Source organism: Clupea harengus, unplaced genomic scaffold (genome assembly GCF_900700415.2).
Source record: "Clupea harengus unplaced genomic scaffold, Ch_v2.0.2, whole genome shotgun sequence".
NCBI lineage: Eukaryota > Metazoa > Chordata > Actinopteri > Clupeiformes > Clupeidae > Clupea > Clupea harengus.
The window spans coordinates 21133-39302 of NW_024879813.1; the positions used below are offsets into that span (position 1 = coordinate 21133).

Genomic DNA, 18170 nt, shown 5'->3' on the forward strand with positions numbered 1-18170 from the left:
GTCAAGTTGCGGTGAAAGTCTAGTTATATTCTGGTGAGACATTTGTGTTGTGCATGTAGGAAGTGCAGCATTTCCTTATTGTATACTGACTCAGATGTATAATATCAATAACATCAGCTGTCATCCAGGTCAGTGTACAGCACTGTGACAAGATCATCCCACGAGCAAAATTGAATTCCAGTTTCCTCGCTGCATTCAAGCCTATAGCCTCAAGCCCTGGCCAGTGACTCAGGATAGTGACACAGAGGGTATGTATGGGGTCATGCAGTCATCTTTGGCTAAAGAAAAATCTTAACCTTTCCATTCGAGGTGAGTTTACAACAAGGAATCACTTATGCCTTGAAACTTCTGTTTCACGTTTCAAGTTTCCCCTGAAGCTTTATGCTTCCTTTGCTTTCTTTTACTAAAGTGAAAGAGAAAAGTTGATCTACAAAGGAAAAGGGTGTGCCATTAGTTATTTTGGAGTTTATATGAGTGTGAGAAGGGCAGGAATGGATTACCAAGGACCCATGAGGTCAGGGGGCCCCTAAGCCAGAGCCTATGCGTGAGGTCACTATTATGTATCTCTTATTTGTGGTTGAAAAAGGTGTATTTGGTTAATTTGCTCTTGGCTTTAATTGAGTGCACCTGCACTGTGTTAGAAAATGTGTATGTGCACTGTAAATCCTGTTGAGGTACAGGTGATTTTAGCTACTATGCTGTTGAAAAAAAAATGTCATTACTTTTAAGTAATGTCTTGCGAGCGCATAATTTTTTGCAGCCGAGGGTGCTCACGAAGGGGAGGGGGGCTTTTACATGTCCAGGCCCAGGGCCCCATAGTTTCATGATCCATCCATGGAGAAGGGGAGAAAGGAGGACATAAAGGGTATTCAACAAATAATTAAATAATGAACATGATACACAAGGGAAACTAAGTGTAAGTGAGTTAAAGGCTAAAAGAGAGAAACACAGAAGACAAATAAAATGGCAAAATAAAATAGGCAATACAAGGAGAAAATAAGCTAAGAGACTACAATAAAACCATCCATAAGATAAAACACAATAAATGGACAATTCGTTTTTAAAAAGACAAATTAAGAATGGACTTGACCAAAACCCATGTCAATACTAGGCCTGCAAGAGAACAACTTCCGCATTGTGCCCCCTCTCCCCGAAAAGCAATGGCCCCCTTTTACTATTGGCTCGTTGGTGACACTTCGGCGTCTTTTATTGGATCATTTTGTGACAGCTGCACCGACATCCACTCACGGAAGTGAGAAGCACCGGCGTTGCTTAGTGAAAAATGCTGCAATAACATTCAAGAATATAAAGCAATGACAAAATACTATAAAATAAAACCATGCAACAGACATTTACCTTGTCAGCTCATTTCTAATATGACTATGCAAAGCAATAGAACGGTTGTCAAATTTAGTGGAACCTTTAAAATAATGTAATATAAGGTTTAAAGGTGTAATACAGTTCCATGACTATCATGTCTATGAACATTCTCTCATAGTAAAATGTTCTGCAGATCAACGTAATGACTTGCCTGATTTGAACGATGACGTTTTTATTCTTTTATAAATGGATCCCATTTGCAGGATTTTACCTAAGCTTTAGTCTGTTTACCAAAAACACTCATATTGTCGGTCTCCGTCATTACCCTCATACAGTCGAACTCTCTTTTTTTTGGACTTTTATTTTGAAACATCCGGAAGAAATATCCTTTTTGCTATGTTTTGTTGTTGTTTTCACTGTTACCGTTTTCCCTGCACATTACTGGGTCAGAAAACAGGTTGTAGATGGTCTGCAGACCTGTTAATGTTAATGTAATCTTGAAAGAATATAGAAATAGGCCACATGGACCTTTTTTATTTTTTGGTGTTGTGTTCTCTGTGTGCAAGTTGTCTGTGTGCGGTCAAAAAAGGCGAGGGTGACGAATGGGTGCATCTCCCAAATAAATGTGAAGGTAATACTCAATTTGGTTGATCCTGCGCTTGTTCAACAGTGTCATTTATTTATTTGGTCGGAGATCACTTTATCTTTGATTACCAAGACAAATCCGTTTGCTTATGTGATTAAGATATATGGTCTATGTATAACTAAGCATGTTTAAAATATGCCTATGGTATAGTAACGGTCCGCTTAGAACCGTTAACTACCTATCAGTGTATGCGTCCTTTTCCTCAGCTGTCAGTCATGCGCATCATGCCAAGAAAATAAATGTGCTCTCATAGGCATACACAATAATACTGAAACTGTCGTTTATTTTTGTAGTATGTAAGTTTGTAAGCATCGAAATGAAGTCCGCATTTGACGAAACTGGGAAGACAAAAGAAGTGATTGACACCAACTACCGCTTCATTGACGGCAAGGGGTCAGCACCAATCAAATATGTGAAATCGTAAGTCAGTCTGATATTACTATAGCCTACAGCACCAGCAGAGCCAGTGTCTTTTACTCTGTCTTAAGTAAAAGAACATGTGCTCTGTTTTTGGAATTTTTTTCTTAAATCTTGAGTTGTTTTTTTATAGTGGACAACAACTAAGAAACTATTATCTTATTTTCATACAATCATAAGAAATAATATTTGAATCATATAATATTTTCTGTTATATGTGTCACTTTCTCTCAAAATCTTCACATCTTGTTCAGTGTAGTGTACTTTCAGTTCCTCACTCTTGCTTGCTACCTCTCCTTCCCCAGTGACATGCGCTTCATCGAAGTGGTAGAGAATGTGTGCAAGAGGCTGCTGGAGTACAATCTGCACAAGAGAGAACAGGAAGCAACCGCTTTGCCCAAGGTACAGTTCACACCAGATGCTGCTCCCCACAGTGTTGAAGGGGAGAGAGTTAAGGCCAGTACAGCATTTCATTTGGACTCATCTTTCATTCTGGTGTGCTTGCAGTAGCCCGTGTCTGCACAGAGCAGGCTCAACCCATGTGTAGTGCATACCAATCACTTCTTCTTTTTCCACTTCCTCTTATGTTGTATTTGCTGTAGGCTTTTAATTTCTCACATCTCATTTCTACCCTCTACACACACACGCTTGCGCACACGCACACACATACACACACAGACACACAGTTTCTTTGTAGGCTTTATGTTAATGTGTCTTCACAGTCTCTGTGCCCCTCACTCATGGTCCATGCTTCTGATCGACTGAAACCCCCTGATTGTGGCTGTCAGAGACCTTATAACTACACTGAAACTATTCACGCTGCTGTGAAAGAGCAGATAGACTTTTGAAAAGTGCAAGATTGAGAAGCACTGCTTTACTTTTCTCTTGCACACACTGTCTTGTCCTCCTGTCAGGTATGCTATGTATGTTAAGTCCATGTTACTAGGGAGAGTAAGCAGTTGAGCTGGCCAGACTGGTCAAGCATGACAGCAACAATGAGTGTTATGTGCTCAGGGAGTATCGAACCTGCCCTCTGTCGCTGCTCGCGGCCATGTTTGCAATTCTTGTACGCTTTGGTGATTTATTTTGGACATAGTGCATTGTGGGTATAATGCTAAGCAGGAGCACTGAACAGTAGCAGTAGGCGACAGATACTGCCTCCTGGTGGTATCAGGCGTCTGTATAGAAATGCTGAACACCTGTGTACTGGCATGAAATCCATGTAATGTAAAGCGCAGTCCTGCACTGGATTCTAACGTGCACCTTGGGGCGTCTCCTAAGGCCTACTCCTTACTCCTAAAGGCCTACTCCCTTCTCTTAAGGCCTACTCCCTTCTCCTAAGGCCTCCTCCCTTACTCCTAAGGGCCTAACTCCTCTCTCTTAAGGGCTTACTCCTTACTCTTAAGGCCTACTCCCTTCTCCTAAAGGTCTACTTCCCTTCTCCTAAGGCCTACTCCTTACTCCTAAGGCCTACTCCCTTCTCCTAAGGCCTACTCCCTTCTCCTAAGGTCTACTCCTTACTTGTAAGGCCTATCCCTTCTCCTAAGGCCTACTCCTTACTCTTAAGGCCTACTCCTTACTTTTAAGGCCTACTCCCTTCTCCCTAAGGCCTACACCTTACTCCTAAGGCCTACTCCTTACTCTTAAGGCCTACTCCCTTCTCCTAAGTAAGGTCTACTCCTTACTTTTAAGGTCTACTCCTTACTTTAAGGCCTACTCCTTACTCTTAATGCCTATTCCCTAATCCTAATATATACTCCCCTACCAAACAGAGATCAGCTGAAAGTTAATGGGAATCCCATGGGAAATTGGAAGTTTGCTTATAAATCGAAATAGCTGCATTCTGCTTTATCTCTTGTCTCTGTTGTCTCTGTTGTCTAGGGTCTCTCAAGTGTGACCCTATGCCTGTGTTTGCAGGGGATGTCCGAGACCTTCTCCACTCTGCATAACCTGGTCGACAAGGGTGTCAAGGTGGTGATGGACATCCCATACGAGCTGTGGAATGAGACCAGCGCTGAGGTGTCCGACCTCAAGAAACAGGTAGCCCTCTACATGTCTGTGTCTGTGTGTGCAAGTGAGTGTGTAGTAGTGCACACTTTGGAGTGTGAGAGGGTGAGTGTGTATTAGTGCACACTTCGGAGTGTGAGAGGGTGAGTGTGTATTAGTGCACATTTTGAGTGTGAGAGGGTGAGTGTGTATTAGTGCACACTTTGGAGTGTGAGAGGGTGAGTCTGCATCTATATGAGTGTATTTACCTTCTGCAGATTACAAGCACTCACAAGAGCAAATGTGTCTCCTGAGTTGCTAATAGGTCCTGTCAGGATACTTAAAGCAAAAGGTAGTACATAATAATATTATTATACTAAATATGTTGTGGGATACAATGTAGACCTACTAATCTTAGTCGGAGTTGTAGGAAAAGGGATGTTTGTCAGGTGGTTGATGCAGCAGTCAGTCTTTATTCCTTTAAGTGCAGTAACAAAGCAGGTGGAACATACTCCGGATTCAGTGGTGCAGAGCTGAACAACAAGCGTCTCCAACTGTTTAAGACACCTCCGAGGCTTTTAATGTAAATGTGGCAGGCTTCTAATGCAAACAGGTCTGGCAACCTTTTGTTGTGTTTTATGATAATCAGTTTTTTTTTACCCGCTGCCTGAGATGGTTCTCAATGGCCTACCCACATTCCCATACTATAATTGGTTGCAGTCACTCACACCTTAAGTTTGCTTCCTGATCCCAGGTGTCTGAGCTAATCAGTGTGGGGACCCTTCCTTTCTTATCATGATAAGATTACCATTTGGATATTATGCTGGCCAACTTTTGGTGTTCACAGCAGCTGCCTTATCAAGAATGTCATGTTCTCACACAGGATATACTGTAATTTCTTACAGAGCAATCATGTTGTTGTATGTGTGTGTCTTTCTAACTGTGTTTATATGTATTTCTGTGTGTGTGTTTGTGTGTGTGTGTGTGTGTGTGTGTGTGTGTGTGTGTGTGTGTGTGTGTGTGTGTGTGTGTGAGCTAGTGTGACGGCATGGTGGAGAAATATGAGGAGGTCATTGAAGACTGGTACAAGGGAACTCAGGAAGAAATCTCACCACTTACCTCTGTGAGAAACACGTTTCCAAGGGACAAGATCAAGGTAGAATACAGCTACAAAGGATAAATCAACCACACAGACACAGACATTGACACAGACTCACACACACACACACACACACACACACACACACACACACACACACACACACACACACACACACACACAAGTAGACCTACACATAGGTATGCATTTAAACTCAGACAGAGCTTCGTGCACATGTACATGTTGACACTCTAATTTGTTTTTGCCTCAGCTGATAAACTAATATATAGAAACTAAGCAGAACTGCTAACACTAACTCTAACACTAACCATGATCCTCCCAGATTGTCTGCAAGAGAAGTGGAAAAAGAAGGGAGACACAGCCGCCCTGCCGGAGAAAGAGAAGAAAAAGAAGAAGGGAAAGGGAAAGAGCAAGGACAGCGAGGACGGACAAGAGCAGAAGAAGGTGAAGAAGAAAAAGAGCAAGTCCGCGGCAGCGGATGTTGGGAAGGGCAAAGGAAGAGCGGCGACAGCTCCAGGAAGCGGAAGATGGAGAAGAAGGGGGTCCCCGCAGAGCGAGAAGACGGAACTCTGAAGTGTCCACTTAGGGAGAAGGGGGGACACACCACTACTGGACGTGACCCCATGTCTTTGACTGTATCCTGACTTCAGTGTTACACCAGTGCTTTCCTGGTGTTATGTGTGTGTGTGTGCGTGTGCGTGTGCGTGTGCGTGTGCGTGTGCGCGTGCGTGCGTGTGTGTGTGTGTGCGTGTGTGTGTGTGTGTGTGCATGTGTGCGTGCGTGCGTGCATGCGTGCGCGGTGTCAGTGCGAGGGCGCAGTGTGGAGTGTATTTCAGGCATGTGGTGGTCACTCTCTCGCCCCCTCTCTGGTCTGGCTGGTCCCTCCCCGGGTGCTGCCAGTCCTCTCCTCTCCATGCCAGACTGACTCCACTAGGTTTCTGTATTTGTCTACGATCGCTGCTTCTCAAGGCTTCATTCATCAATCAAACCTCTATTTCAAGCTCTCTGTCCTCCACATGACCTGTTTCCCTCTCTTCTTTGCCCCCCCCCCGCCCCCGTCCCATCTCTCTCTCTCTTTTACTCTTTTTCTCTTTTTCTCTTCTCTGCCTCATCCTGCCTCCAGTGCCACGGCCCCTATGCATTATTGCAGACAGAAGGGAGATGAGGTCTAATTATAGCTCTGATTAACCGCATAAAGGGAACCGAGTAAGAGCCTTCAGCTGAGGCTGGGTGATACGTCAGGTGCTTAACAGGCTGTAGAGGAAACGTCCATTTAAAAATGACACTCTTCTGAGAGACGGTGATATGTCAGTGTGGCTCTGACAGAAGCCTTTCCATTGCCTAGGGTTGTGTGTTCATTTGTGGAATTCAACAAAACGTCCTTTTTGATGATACATTTCAGAATTTTCAGTCTTAGAATCAGTAAAAGGGGCTTTTTGGATAGCCTGTAATTTAATGATTTTTAAAAGGACAGACATTAGATTGTTTTCTTTAATATCAGCCTGACTTACTCTATTCTTTACGCATGGTCTTTAAGGAAAAACTGTAGTCTTATCTACCAACATTGTTTCAACTTGTTTTAACCCATTTAGTTGTGTTAAAACTTAAGCTGTTCGCCTACTTTCAGTATGCATAGTCGTTGACAGGCCAGGACACCTTTCGGAAATTTAAACTGTGAACTATGTTTTAAAAATGAAAATGTGGTTAGATTCTCTAGCACATGGTGTCTGGCACCTGATTGTAGTATATTTAGTAGCATAATTAATATTAAGTAAGAAGTCATTCCAGAACATTACGAGGTCAAGTGCATTACAATGACTTTATCCTCCTCTGTCTTGTTTTTTCCCCACAGTATACACAGTAGGGTACAAGTCCTGTAAACTGTAATGTTGCATATCGTCATCCAGTGTTAGAAACCTTTCCTTCATCTTGCACGAATACTTTTACATCATGTTTGCTTTCATGAGGTAGTGCGCCTCAAATATGGTCCTCAAATGTCAACACTGTTCTTTTACCCTTCTAATTGTTTAATTCCAATTATTATTATTGTATTTTTTATTTTATTTGAATGTACGATTTAATTGCTGACCTATAAATGCTGTATGTTTCAGGAGTAAACCGTGATTAAGTGTAGGCTGTAGACCATCAATAAGTGTTTTATATGCATTTGTAATTGTTTTTAATTGCCTCTGATAAAAAATGAATGAAGGGATAAATGCTGTAACTCTTTTTCATTCCTTTGTTTCATGTATGAGCTTGAGTCCTTTGTGTTGGTTTGTTTTGGTTAATTTGTTTGTTTCTCATGTTTGCACTGGCCTTTGAAATGGTGTCGGCCTAAGTATGCAGCGGAGGAGTGAATGTACATAAGCTAATGTTGCAGTGTAAAGGTGGTCCGTGTTCAGACCTGGAAGGATGATCTGGCAGGTGCTCGCCAGATGTTTTTCAGTGGAGCTTGCAATAAAGTCCTGCTATTGTAGAATATCTGTCTTTCGCCTTCATGATGTAAGCTGTGTAAATTCATGTGGGCACAAGGTGTTCACAAGGGGATGTGTTTGTAACGGCCGAGGCTCCTGTGCACCAAAGAATATCAGATACACCAATAGGACACAGTGACTGTTTTTGGTCATTTCTATAGCCTGTGAGAGGTCAACCTGGAGACTCCAATATGAAAGTTACATGAAACCAGACTTCGCATCAGCATCCTGTGTGGCCGACAGAAAGCTATTGTTTATGAGGTGCCAGTTATTCATTATTAAAGATCAGTAAATTGCCTCCGTATGGTCCTCTAGCTGTCCAATCGGTGTGTGCACTCAAAAAACTCCCTTCATTGTACCCAGCCCTGGCTCATACATGGGAAACAAAGTAGTTCAGATCTAGCTAAACACTATTCCAGCCAATCAACACGTTAATTTAGGAGCATGTAAGGACTGGGTGTAATTTGATTGGCTATTGAGCTCAAATAATAACAACGTTTCGCCAGAATCGTGGACTCTGCCTTTAATGAAAACCAGTGACTTAATCTACCTGGTTTTAATAGTCCCAAACTCAACAAGCTATTGTGAGAAGATTTTACTATTCACCACACGGTGGCAGCATAGTTCCTAAACGATATTTGAAGGACGCAGACAGACTTAAAACTCCGTATGTGGATATTTACTCTGATTAAAACGTATCCTTTTTGATGGTGCTATAGCTTCTATTCTAGACTTTCTATTTAGCTGTAAAAAAAACGTATTTTGCTTGTTTGGCACACGTGTGATTCCTCTTTGCATAAACTTTCACAACTTTTTTTTTGTTTATGTTTAGAATCGCACATAAAGATAGCCTGTTGTTTCTTTTAGTTCGATGAAGTTTTCAGTTTCCCACATTCAAAGTGCACACGCATCCGCGGCGCGCAACTCAATCGCGGGGGCCGCTGGAGACGTAAATTATGCCATGATGCGCTCGACTGGAATGATGCGCGCAGGGTGCCTGCCTGTCACCGGCATATTGCAGTTCGCAGGGGAATATATGCCCTGGGAGAATCAGTGGACGTCAATTTATTTCCAAAACGAGGTAAAAAAGGCTACATAATCTCAATTTGACACATTTTGAAAGAACGATATTTTTTTAATTCCCTGAAGCATTATCAGTAGTTCAACGTTGACGGTGTGTTTGTATGAGCATCATATATGTGTAATTGTTTCAGTGAATAATCATCACAATATGCATTGGAGTAGCTTTCTTGTGGTATGTTTGAGGTATGAACACCTGCGTGTTTTTTCAGGGAACTCCTGGGAACGAGAAGCGTAGTTTACAGAGTTTACAAGTTATTGTTTTAAAATGTTCTCCTCTCTCAATTAAGGACTATGTCAGTAAACTGAGGACAGGCGTACAATGGGCGACAAATTCGAATTATTGAGGAAGACGCCTATCAAAAGCAGCACCCCGCGCAAGCTGAAGATACGTGTCATCTTCTTGGACGGTAGCGAATGCTTTTTCGAGGTTGAGGTAAATGAACACTTTCCGTTAAATTCATTTTCATATTTACAGTGGCCGCTGGCTTTGGATTGTTCAAGTTTAGTTCATTTTTCTATATTATTCCACTGTCTTTGCTGTAGCCTGACACATAAGAACCAGTAGACAATGGTTGTATATTTGGCCTGCTGAAGTTTAAAATATGTAAGCTAAATTGTCATGTACATGAAATTCCTAAACGATAACATACAGACTGTGATCCTTAGCTATAACTTATATACATTAATCTATTCCATATGGTCATTTGAGGGCTTATTTTAAATATTATTGGGGTCAGGGGGCGGCTCACTGAACTGCATGGTGAAGTGCAACATGGCCAGAGGAGTCTATTCAAGATAAAATGGATTACAGGGTTTCTGCACTGAATCCACTCACAATACTCACCCTCAGGCCCTGTCCCTGTAAGAGTGAGTGAGATGCTTCAGAGGAGCGTATATCAAAGTAATGTGTATCTGTGTGTGTGTGTGTGTGTGTGTGTGTGTGTGTGTGTGTGGAAGAGAGAGAGAGAGAGAAGGACTGAAAGAGAGAAGGAGGGATGTAAAATGAGTCTCAGAGAGAGAAGAAGGGAGGCAGTAAGTAAGAGCAAAGGAGCAAGAGAGAGCTAGAAGAAGAAGAAGAAATATATGTCAGGAAAAAGAGAAAATGAAAGAGTGTCATGGAGAGATGGAGAGATGGAGGCTGCACGCTGGCTGCACGCTCTATGTTTTCTTTATAAAGTAGCAGAATTACAAGCCCCATTATCTACGAGCTCCCTCTCCCACAATGGACTACCCAGGAGATGCCCTGAAGGCCAGGGGGCCTCTCCTCAGCACCAGAATGGGGGTCAAGACAGAGTGAGAGAGAGAGACTGAGAAAAAGAGAGAGAGGGGAGAGAGTGAGAGAGAGAGACTTAAAAAAGAGCGAGAGAGAAGAAAAGGATTAACAGAGGAAGGTGTCCTTCCACATGTCTGTGTTTTTGGTGTTGCAGATTGTAAGAGTAGTTTCAAAAGCTGTTGAAACAGTTGAGAGAGTTGGTGTTTTATGATATTGTGTTGTATTGAAGCTAAGGCTTCTGTGACTTATGTTATAGTTCCGAATGTGAACTCCATTCAGCCACCGTAGCCTCGGGCAAAAGAAGCAATTAGCACAGATAGGGAAGAAAAAGGCGGAGGAAAGCGGGGATGAGAGGGCCAGAGAAAAGGAGAGGAGAAGCTGTCACACAGAAAGAAGATAATGATTCAGACAGAGAAGACGGAAGAAAAAGTGGAAAAAACTGACAAGAAAACAATTAGTAAACAAATCAGTTAACAAATACTGTGTTGATTAAATAACCTAGATGTAAAGACAAGACTTACGTTAGGGCTTGCTGATAGCAGCTCTCTCTCTGTCTCTCTCTCTCTCTCTCGTTCTCTCTCTCTCTCTCTCTGTCCCTCCCTTATTCACTCAAGAGTCATGGAAACGCATGTTGATTACAGGTTTCCGTATTAAGTCCACACTGCTTTATTTTCTCCCCTGTGCTCTGTAGTCTTTTTCTCAGCTCTCTCTCTCTCTCTCTCTCTCTCTCTCTCTCTCTCTCTGTCTCTCTCTTGCTCATCCTTGCCTTCTCTCCAACTCTGACAGTATAATAAGGATGTTCTCTGCCCAGCTGGTGTGGTAAACATAGGGTTCTGTGTCTTACACGCACACACACACACTGGGACACACACACACACATGCGCAAACACACACACTGTAATTAAAGCCTGTAAGTGCTTGACACGAAAAGCTACTCGATTGCCTCACTCTTTAAAAATATGTTCAAGTTCAAGTCAGTATACATGAGGATTTCAACATATAAGAATCTTTTGCAGGGGTCTCCCCAGAATAGGCTTAGCGATACCCCTGATGGCCAGGATGTCCAGTTCAATCATAACAGACGTATCTCACAATTCATTCTCAAACCTCAGTGAGATTTTTTTACCCCCTTTGGGCATATCTGTATTCACACTCTCATGACACTCTTAACCAGAATCTTACTTACTGGGCTTAACCATATCCAAACACTCGCTAGCTTTTGTGGACAGGATATCCAGTTAAATCTTAATTGATGTACGATTTTCACCACTCTTGTGCATGTGTGCCTTTACATTCACAGTCACAGTTCTCCCACAGATGGTATCTAATTTCCGGCATATGTCTTTCTCTTCAGCATAGGATTTTGGGTGCTGACTTTTTCAACAAAGTGTGCGGCCACCTGAAGCTGCTGGAGAAGGAATACTTTGGGCTGGAGTTCCGTCATCACACCGGCACCTATGTGAGTAACAGACATGTGACCCCTGACCTCATGTGACCCCTGACCTCACCTAAAGACCCTGACACACCAAAGCCGGTCACAGGGACACGCGGTCGGCCGTCGGTGAGCGTCTGCAGCCCTAGTCTTTGCGGTGTGTCCCGCACTGTCAGCGCTAGTCGAGCCCCTGTCTGCGCCTTTCGGACGATTGAGCATGTTGAATTAGCAGTGGAGCCCGTCGGTGAAAGACATCACTCCGAGCCTGTAGCTTTAGTAGGCGGCCTATCCATGACCACCCATTTAGTGCGGTTTCTACTTATTTTTCACCTCCACCTATTCCTTTCCTTTTCCACAACCAAAAGACAGAGGGCTGAGAATGCCAGTCCCATTGTATGGAGAGATCTTACTAGATTCTAACTTGCAGTTAGAAGATCTGGCTACAAAGGCAATAGTCAACTGATTACATTTGACTGGGTACAAGATAGTATTGCATCAGCGGAGACTATAAATGTGACATTTTTGTGATTTTAAATCCAGGTATGGCTGGAGCTGCTCAAGCCATTATCAAAACAGATCAAAAGTAAGTTTGACCAAAGGAGTGTGTGCTGTGTGTGTATGTGTGTGAGTGTGTGTGTGCATGCATGTGTTGTGTGTGTGGCAAGAGAGTAAGGAGGTACTTGGGCATAATAAAGATTTAGGTTTTGAGAACATGCTGGTGATGTCCATGTTGTCCCACCTCTCCTCTCTGCTCTGCTTCTAGAGGACACCAGTGATCTGGCCTTTCGCTTCATAGTGAAGTTCTTCCCCCCAGACCCAGGACAGCTGCAGAGAGGATTGACGAGGTCTGTGTACATCCATTATTACGCGCACATCTGTTTGTGTGTGTGTGTGTGTGTGAGCGTGTGTTTGTGTGTGTGTGTGTGTGTGTGTGTGTGTGTGTGTGTGTGTGTGTGTGTGTGTGTGTGTGTGTGTGTATACATGCTACCATAGATTTTTTTCTGGGTGATGGTGAAATGTACAAGTAATGTACACAAAGAAAATAAGTGTAATAACTCCACAAATATGCAAGTCAAATCAGTAGTTTTCACAAATTGTGAAGATTTTAGCCAAAAACATGATGACCCCTTTGTTACCTATGACAATCATCTCTGCAGTATTCAGATACACAGTAATAGTTGTGTTTTTCTCTTCAGGTATTTGTTTGCGCTGCAGGTGAAACAGGACCTGTCTAATGGAAGCCTTACCTGCAATGATAACAGCGCTGCCCTGATGGTCTCCCATATATTACAGTGTGAGTCTCATATTGCACTGTTTACCTGAAAATGACTATCCACTTGCTTTTTCATCACTCCATCTCTGAGATTTTCTTTCTCTCTCTCTCTCTCTCTCTCTCTCTCTCTCTCTCTCTCTCTCTCTCTCTCTCTCTCTGTAGCAGAGTTAGGGGACTATGATGATGAGCTGGATGCTCATCACTTGGAGAATAAGAAGTACGTTCCAAATCAGGAGTACCTTGACCACAAGATCATGCGCCTCCACAAGAAGCAGAAGTATGAAATCACACAAAAACACACACACACACACACACACACACACACACACATATACACACACACACACACACACACATTCCTATTACCTGCAGAACTGTACAGCCATCTCTATTCTCACTCTCCCTCTTTCTCTCTCTCTCTCTCTCCCTCCCTCTCTCTCGCTGTGTCTCTCCCTCTTTGTGACCTCTAACTCACTCCTACCGTCTCTCCCCCTCCAGAGGCCACACCCCGGCCCAGTCGGACGTGCACCTGCTGGAGGTGGCGCGCAAGCTGGACATGTACGGCATCCGGCCTCACCCTGCCCACGACGGAGAGGGTATGAGGATCAACCTGGCCGTCACACACCTGGGCGTGCTGGTGTTCCAGGTGACCACGGGCAAACAAACAACAATAAACACACAGATAAACACATAAAACACATAGGAGGAGAACTGAATGGAATTTCGGAGCAAACGTCAGCAGATACGTGATGTTAGGTTTGAATGTGTTATCACCAGGGCAACACGAAGATAAACACCTTCAGCTGGGCAAAGATCCGTAAGCTGAGCTTCAAGAGGAAACACTTCCTGATCAAGCTGCACGCCAAAGTGGTGGTAAGAAAGTTCCAGAAAGAGAGATACAGACGGAGAGGAGAGAGGGAAAGCCAATTCAGTGAAGGTTTATCTCATGATGGCACACAGCAAAACTGCCCTTGTTCCTGGCATTGCACATTTTAGGCTACCAAAGGAAATGTAACCCTGAAGATGAAGAACCTGACCAGATATATGTTGGAGATATGTTGGTGTTGGATAGATGTACATTTTACTGTGAATGTGTGTGTGTGTGTGTGTGTGTGTGCGTGTGTGTGTATGTGTGCATGTGTGTGTGTGTGTGTATGTGTGTGTGTGTGTGTGTGTGTGTGTGTGTGTGTGTGTGTGTGTGTATCCAGCCCTCTCGAAAAGACACGGTGGAGTTAGCCATGGCCAGCCGGGATGTGTGCAAGGCTTTCTGGAAGACGTGTGTGGAGTACCATGCCTTCTTCCGATTGACCGAGGAGCCCCAGTCACACAGGAAGTCCCTCCTCTCCAGCAAAGGCTCCAGCTTCAGATTCAGGTTTGACCAATCAGGGACCTCGCTGGAGTTACAAAGAATATTGCTTCTGTCACTGTCAATCACAGTGAGACTGTCCTGGTTAAGTAAAAGCTGAATCAATAGAAAAGGATTAGAATATACCTATAGCCAAAACCACTATCCATAGACAAAAATATAATGCAAACAAATCAAATCAAATCAAACTTTATTTGTACGGCACATTTCATACAAGGAGGTAACATAATGCGCCTCACAGTAGGAAAGAAGGGGGGGGGGGGGTTACAAACACTTGTAAAAAACACACAGATTTTCCAGAGATAAATAAACAGGAAATAACGTACTAACCGCACTGGCACCGTACAGGACTGCTCAGCACAGTTATCGTCAAACTAAGAGACAGCTGCTGGGGGGGGGGGTACAAACACTTGAAAAGAGACAGAGATAAGTAAATAAATAAATGTCAAATGAATATATTTTACAGTGAGTGATAAGCAAGATCAAATAGGTATGTCTTAAGTGCATGTTTAAAGGTTTCAACCGTTTCAGCCATTCTTAGGTATTCTGGCAGAGTGTTCCAAAGGCTGGGGGCATAGAAACTAAAAGCAAGTAACCTATATATTTTGTTAAGGTATCTGCATCTGGGCTGTGTTAGTTTGCCAGTAATGATATGCGGTAACAACTGTCAAGCCAGCTGATAAACTCACGTCAGCCAAATATGTCTCAGAGATTCTTTGTATAAGTATGTCTACACACAGAATTGCCTTATGAATGGATACAGATAAATATAAACCCGACGTTAATTGTAAAAGTAGTGTTTTAGATTGGTGTGTACCTCTTGTTGTGTGTTTGCAGTGGCCGAACTCAGAAACAGCTGCTTGAATGTGTTGAGGGCGGAGGCACACGACACATGTCCTCCGAGAGGTACGTATGAGCGCCGGTTTATCTGCTCAAAGAGTAAAAAGATACACCATGGCATTCATTACACCTAAATCATAACTGGAAACATCTGGTAACATCATTTCTACAACAGACCTTCATCCTCAAGCAAGGAGAGATGCACTCACCTTACTTTTCTCAAACTTTGAAAACATACCTCGGATATGATCCAAAGCAAGCTCTTGTTACACAGATTACAAATATAAATAATCTACGATCATTTATTTAGTCTCCCTCAGTTCAAACTGATCCAGAAAGGGACAGCATTGGTATTGGTACTAGATTTGTGGGTATTGTTTAAAGCGAGAGAGTTGTTTTATGTTGTATTACACACAGACCATATGTGTTTGATGTTGTGTAACACACAGACCATATGTGTTTTATGTTGTGTAACACACAGACCACATGTGTTTTATGTTGTGTAACACACAGACCATATGTGTTTTATGTTGTATAACACACAGACCATATGTGTTTTATGTTGTGTAACACACAGACCATATGTGTTTTATGTTGTATAACACACAGACAATACTCCAGATCTGACTACAGCTCTCGGCAGTGTAGATCCTCTCCTGATATCCTCACGGCCGTCTCCAAACAGGTATGCCACTTTTGTACATGAGTTCAGTGATTACTGTGTTGGGCACTATTCAGAAGCAGCTGTGCAAAAGAGCAAATGTGCTCTTATCTATAAACTGTACATAAATAATGGCAGTGATACGATGTGTGAAATTATGAAAAATACAATTGTGTATACCGTACTGCTCCCAATGCATGAATGTGTCAATGTTTTTCTCTGTGTGTGTGTGTGTGTTGTGTGTGTGTGTTGTGTGTTGTGTGTGTGTTGTGTGTGTGTGTTGTGTGTTGTGTGTGTGTGTGTGTATGTTGTGTGTGTGTGTATGTTGTGTGTGTGTGTTGTGTGTTGTGTGTGTGTTGTGTGTTGTGTGTGTGTTGTGTGTGTTGTGTGTGTGTGTGTGTGTTGTGTGTGTGTTGTGTGTGTGTGTTGTGTGTGTGTGTTGTGTGTGTGTGTTGTGTGTGTGTATGTTGTGTGTGTGTGTATGTTGTGTGTGTGTGTTGTGTGTGTGTTGTATGTTGTGTGTGTGTTGTGTGTGTGTGTGTGTGTTGCGTGTGTGTGTGTGTTGTGTGTGTGTGTGTGTGTGTGTTGTGTGTGTGTGTGTGTGTGTGTGTGTGTGTGTGTGTGTGTGTGTGTGTGTGTGGTGTGTGTGTGTGTGTTGTGTGTGTGTGTGTGTGTGTTGTGTGTGTGTGTGGTGTGTGTGTGTGTGTGTTGTGTGTGTTGTGTGTGTGTGTTGTGTGTGTGTGTGTTGTGTGTGTCTGCAGCTCTATGAGGAGGCCCACCCTGTTCTGGGCCACATGCACCCTGACGAGGCCTCCAAACGCAGCCACTCGGCTGACCTGGTGGACCGCTCGTCCCCGTACCACTCCCACAACCCCTCTGCGGGGGCCGAGCACTACCCGTTCTCCCCGAAGTCCCGCTACACCTCCCGGTCTGCGCCAGAGCGCCAGGAGCGCCAGGAGCGGCGCGGTCGAGGGCCGCAGCGGCACCGCGCGGGCCACGGCCCCCAGCGACCCCGCCGGCGCCACTCCCCCAGCAGCCAGCAGCACCTGGTCCTCCTCTATCCCACCAGCCCCCACCTGCAGTTCCATCCGGTGCTGCCCACCTTCCCGCTGGCCACCGCTGCTCACGGCACGTACCTCGCCCCGGCCCACGGCTCATCCTCCTCGCTGGACCACCTCCGACCTATCCGGCACGGGCCGATGGAGTACATGCCGCAGCCGCTGAGCTGCTACCCAACATCCTCTCCGTCCTTCTCCGCCCAGCGCGTCCAGCAGAGGCTCCAGGCGTCGAGGCTCGGGGTAGGGGCGGCGGCGGCGGCAGCGGCACGCTCCAGGCTGCGCTCGGAGACGGGTCGGCCGGGGCTCAGCAGGCGGCTGGACCTGGGGAGGATGGAGGTGGGCCACTACAGTGACGACTCCACCTTCCACACGGGTCTGCCCCGCCGCGCCTCCAGCCAGCCCGATGTGGACTACCTCCACCCGCTGGAGGCATCGGCCTCAGCCGCCGCCCACGCCTCCGAGTACCGCCCCCTGGGCTACTACCCCCACCTATCGCGGCAGCATCTGCCCGTCCGCCCCACCTATCTGCCCCTCAGCTCCTCCCCGTTGCCCGAGCGACCGAGCTCCCTCTGCGTGCTCGGCACCGGCAGCTACAGCGACTCTGACTCCGACCCGTTCTGTCCCTACTACTACCCCGCGGTGGGAAAGATGGTGCGTTCTGCTCCGCTGGCACGCATGCGATTTTCCTCTGGGAGCCTCCAACTGGACGAGGAAGAGGAGGAGGAAGAGGATGAGGAAGAGGAGGAGGATGACCCATACTGTCATGGTGGTGCAGAAATGTGTGCTCCTATGCCAGTGAAGGAGATCAAACTGTAACTTCAGCAAACACTCACACTGGAAAGGCTGCAGTTACACACAAGTGGACAGTACAGATGCCTGGTGCCTGAACACAACATCAGCAACCTCGACCAAACTTATAGCAACCATCTGATTTGATGAGACCATTTTTACCCACTGGAATGGAATGATGACACCCTGATGCTATTTCTATAGTATCGCTCAAGTAAAGGAATGTCTCATAAACAACATATAACAAATGGGCCATGGTTGTGCGGTATACAGTTGTATGCTAAAGTTTGGGCACCCCCTTTTTTAAATAAAAAAAGTAAATACAACCCATGCAAAAAAAATAACCAGTAATTGAGGCATGTGCCCAGGGAAGCCCACACGTTTGAATACAGCTGAAATGTGGTGGTTGTCTATATCCGACCGTGGAGGTGC

At 44.5% G+C, this 18170-nt stretch overlaps 2 protein-coding genes across 2 annotated transcripts; both read left to right on the top strand.

Annotated features, from left to right (window-relative positions):
* Window positions 1–1741: 1741 nt before the first annotated feature.
* On the top strand, window positions 1742–5549 carry LOC122130429 (protein canopy homolog 3-like). Its single transcript, XM_042705163.1, has 5 exons — window positions 1742–1951; window positions 2260–2386; window positions 2689–2785; window positions 4301–4423; window positions 5409–5549. The coding sequence occupies exons 1-5, from the start codon at window positions 1843–1845 to the stop codon at window positions 5547–5549; spliced, it is 597 nt and encodes a 198-aa protein (XP_042561097.1). The 5' UTR covers window positions 1742–1842.
* Window positions 5550–9365: 3816 nt separating this feature from the next.
* Window positions 9366–17675, top strand: LOC122130430 (FERM domain-containing protein 7; the record flags this gene model as incomplete). Its single annotated transcript, XM_042705164.1, has 12 exons — window positions 9366–9479; window positions 11674–11778; window positions 12292–12338; window positions 12525–12596; window positions 12948–13045; window positions 13187–13301; window positions 13523–13670; window positions 13802–13897; window positions 14233–14396; window positions 15228–15296; window positions 15840–15915; window positions 16653–17675. Coding segments are annotated over exons 1-12 (2127 nt in total), but the record flags the coding sequence as incomplete, so codon positions are not given.
* Window positions 17676–18170: the final 495 nt, after the last annotated feature.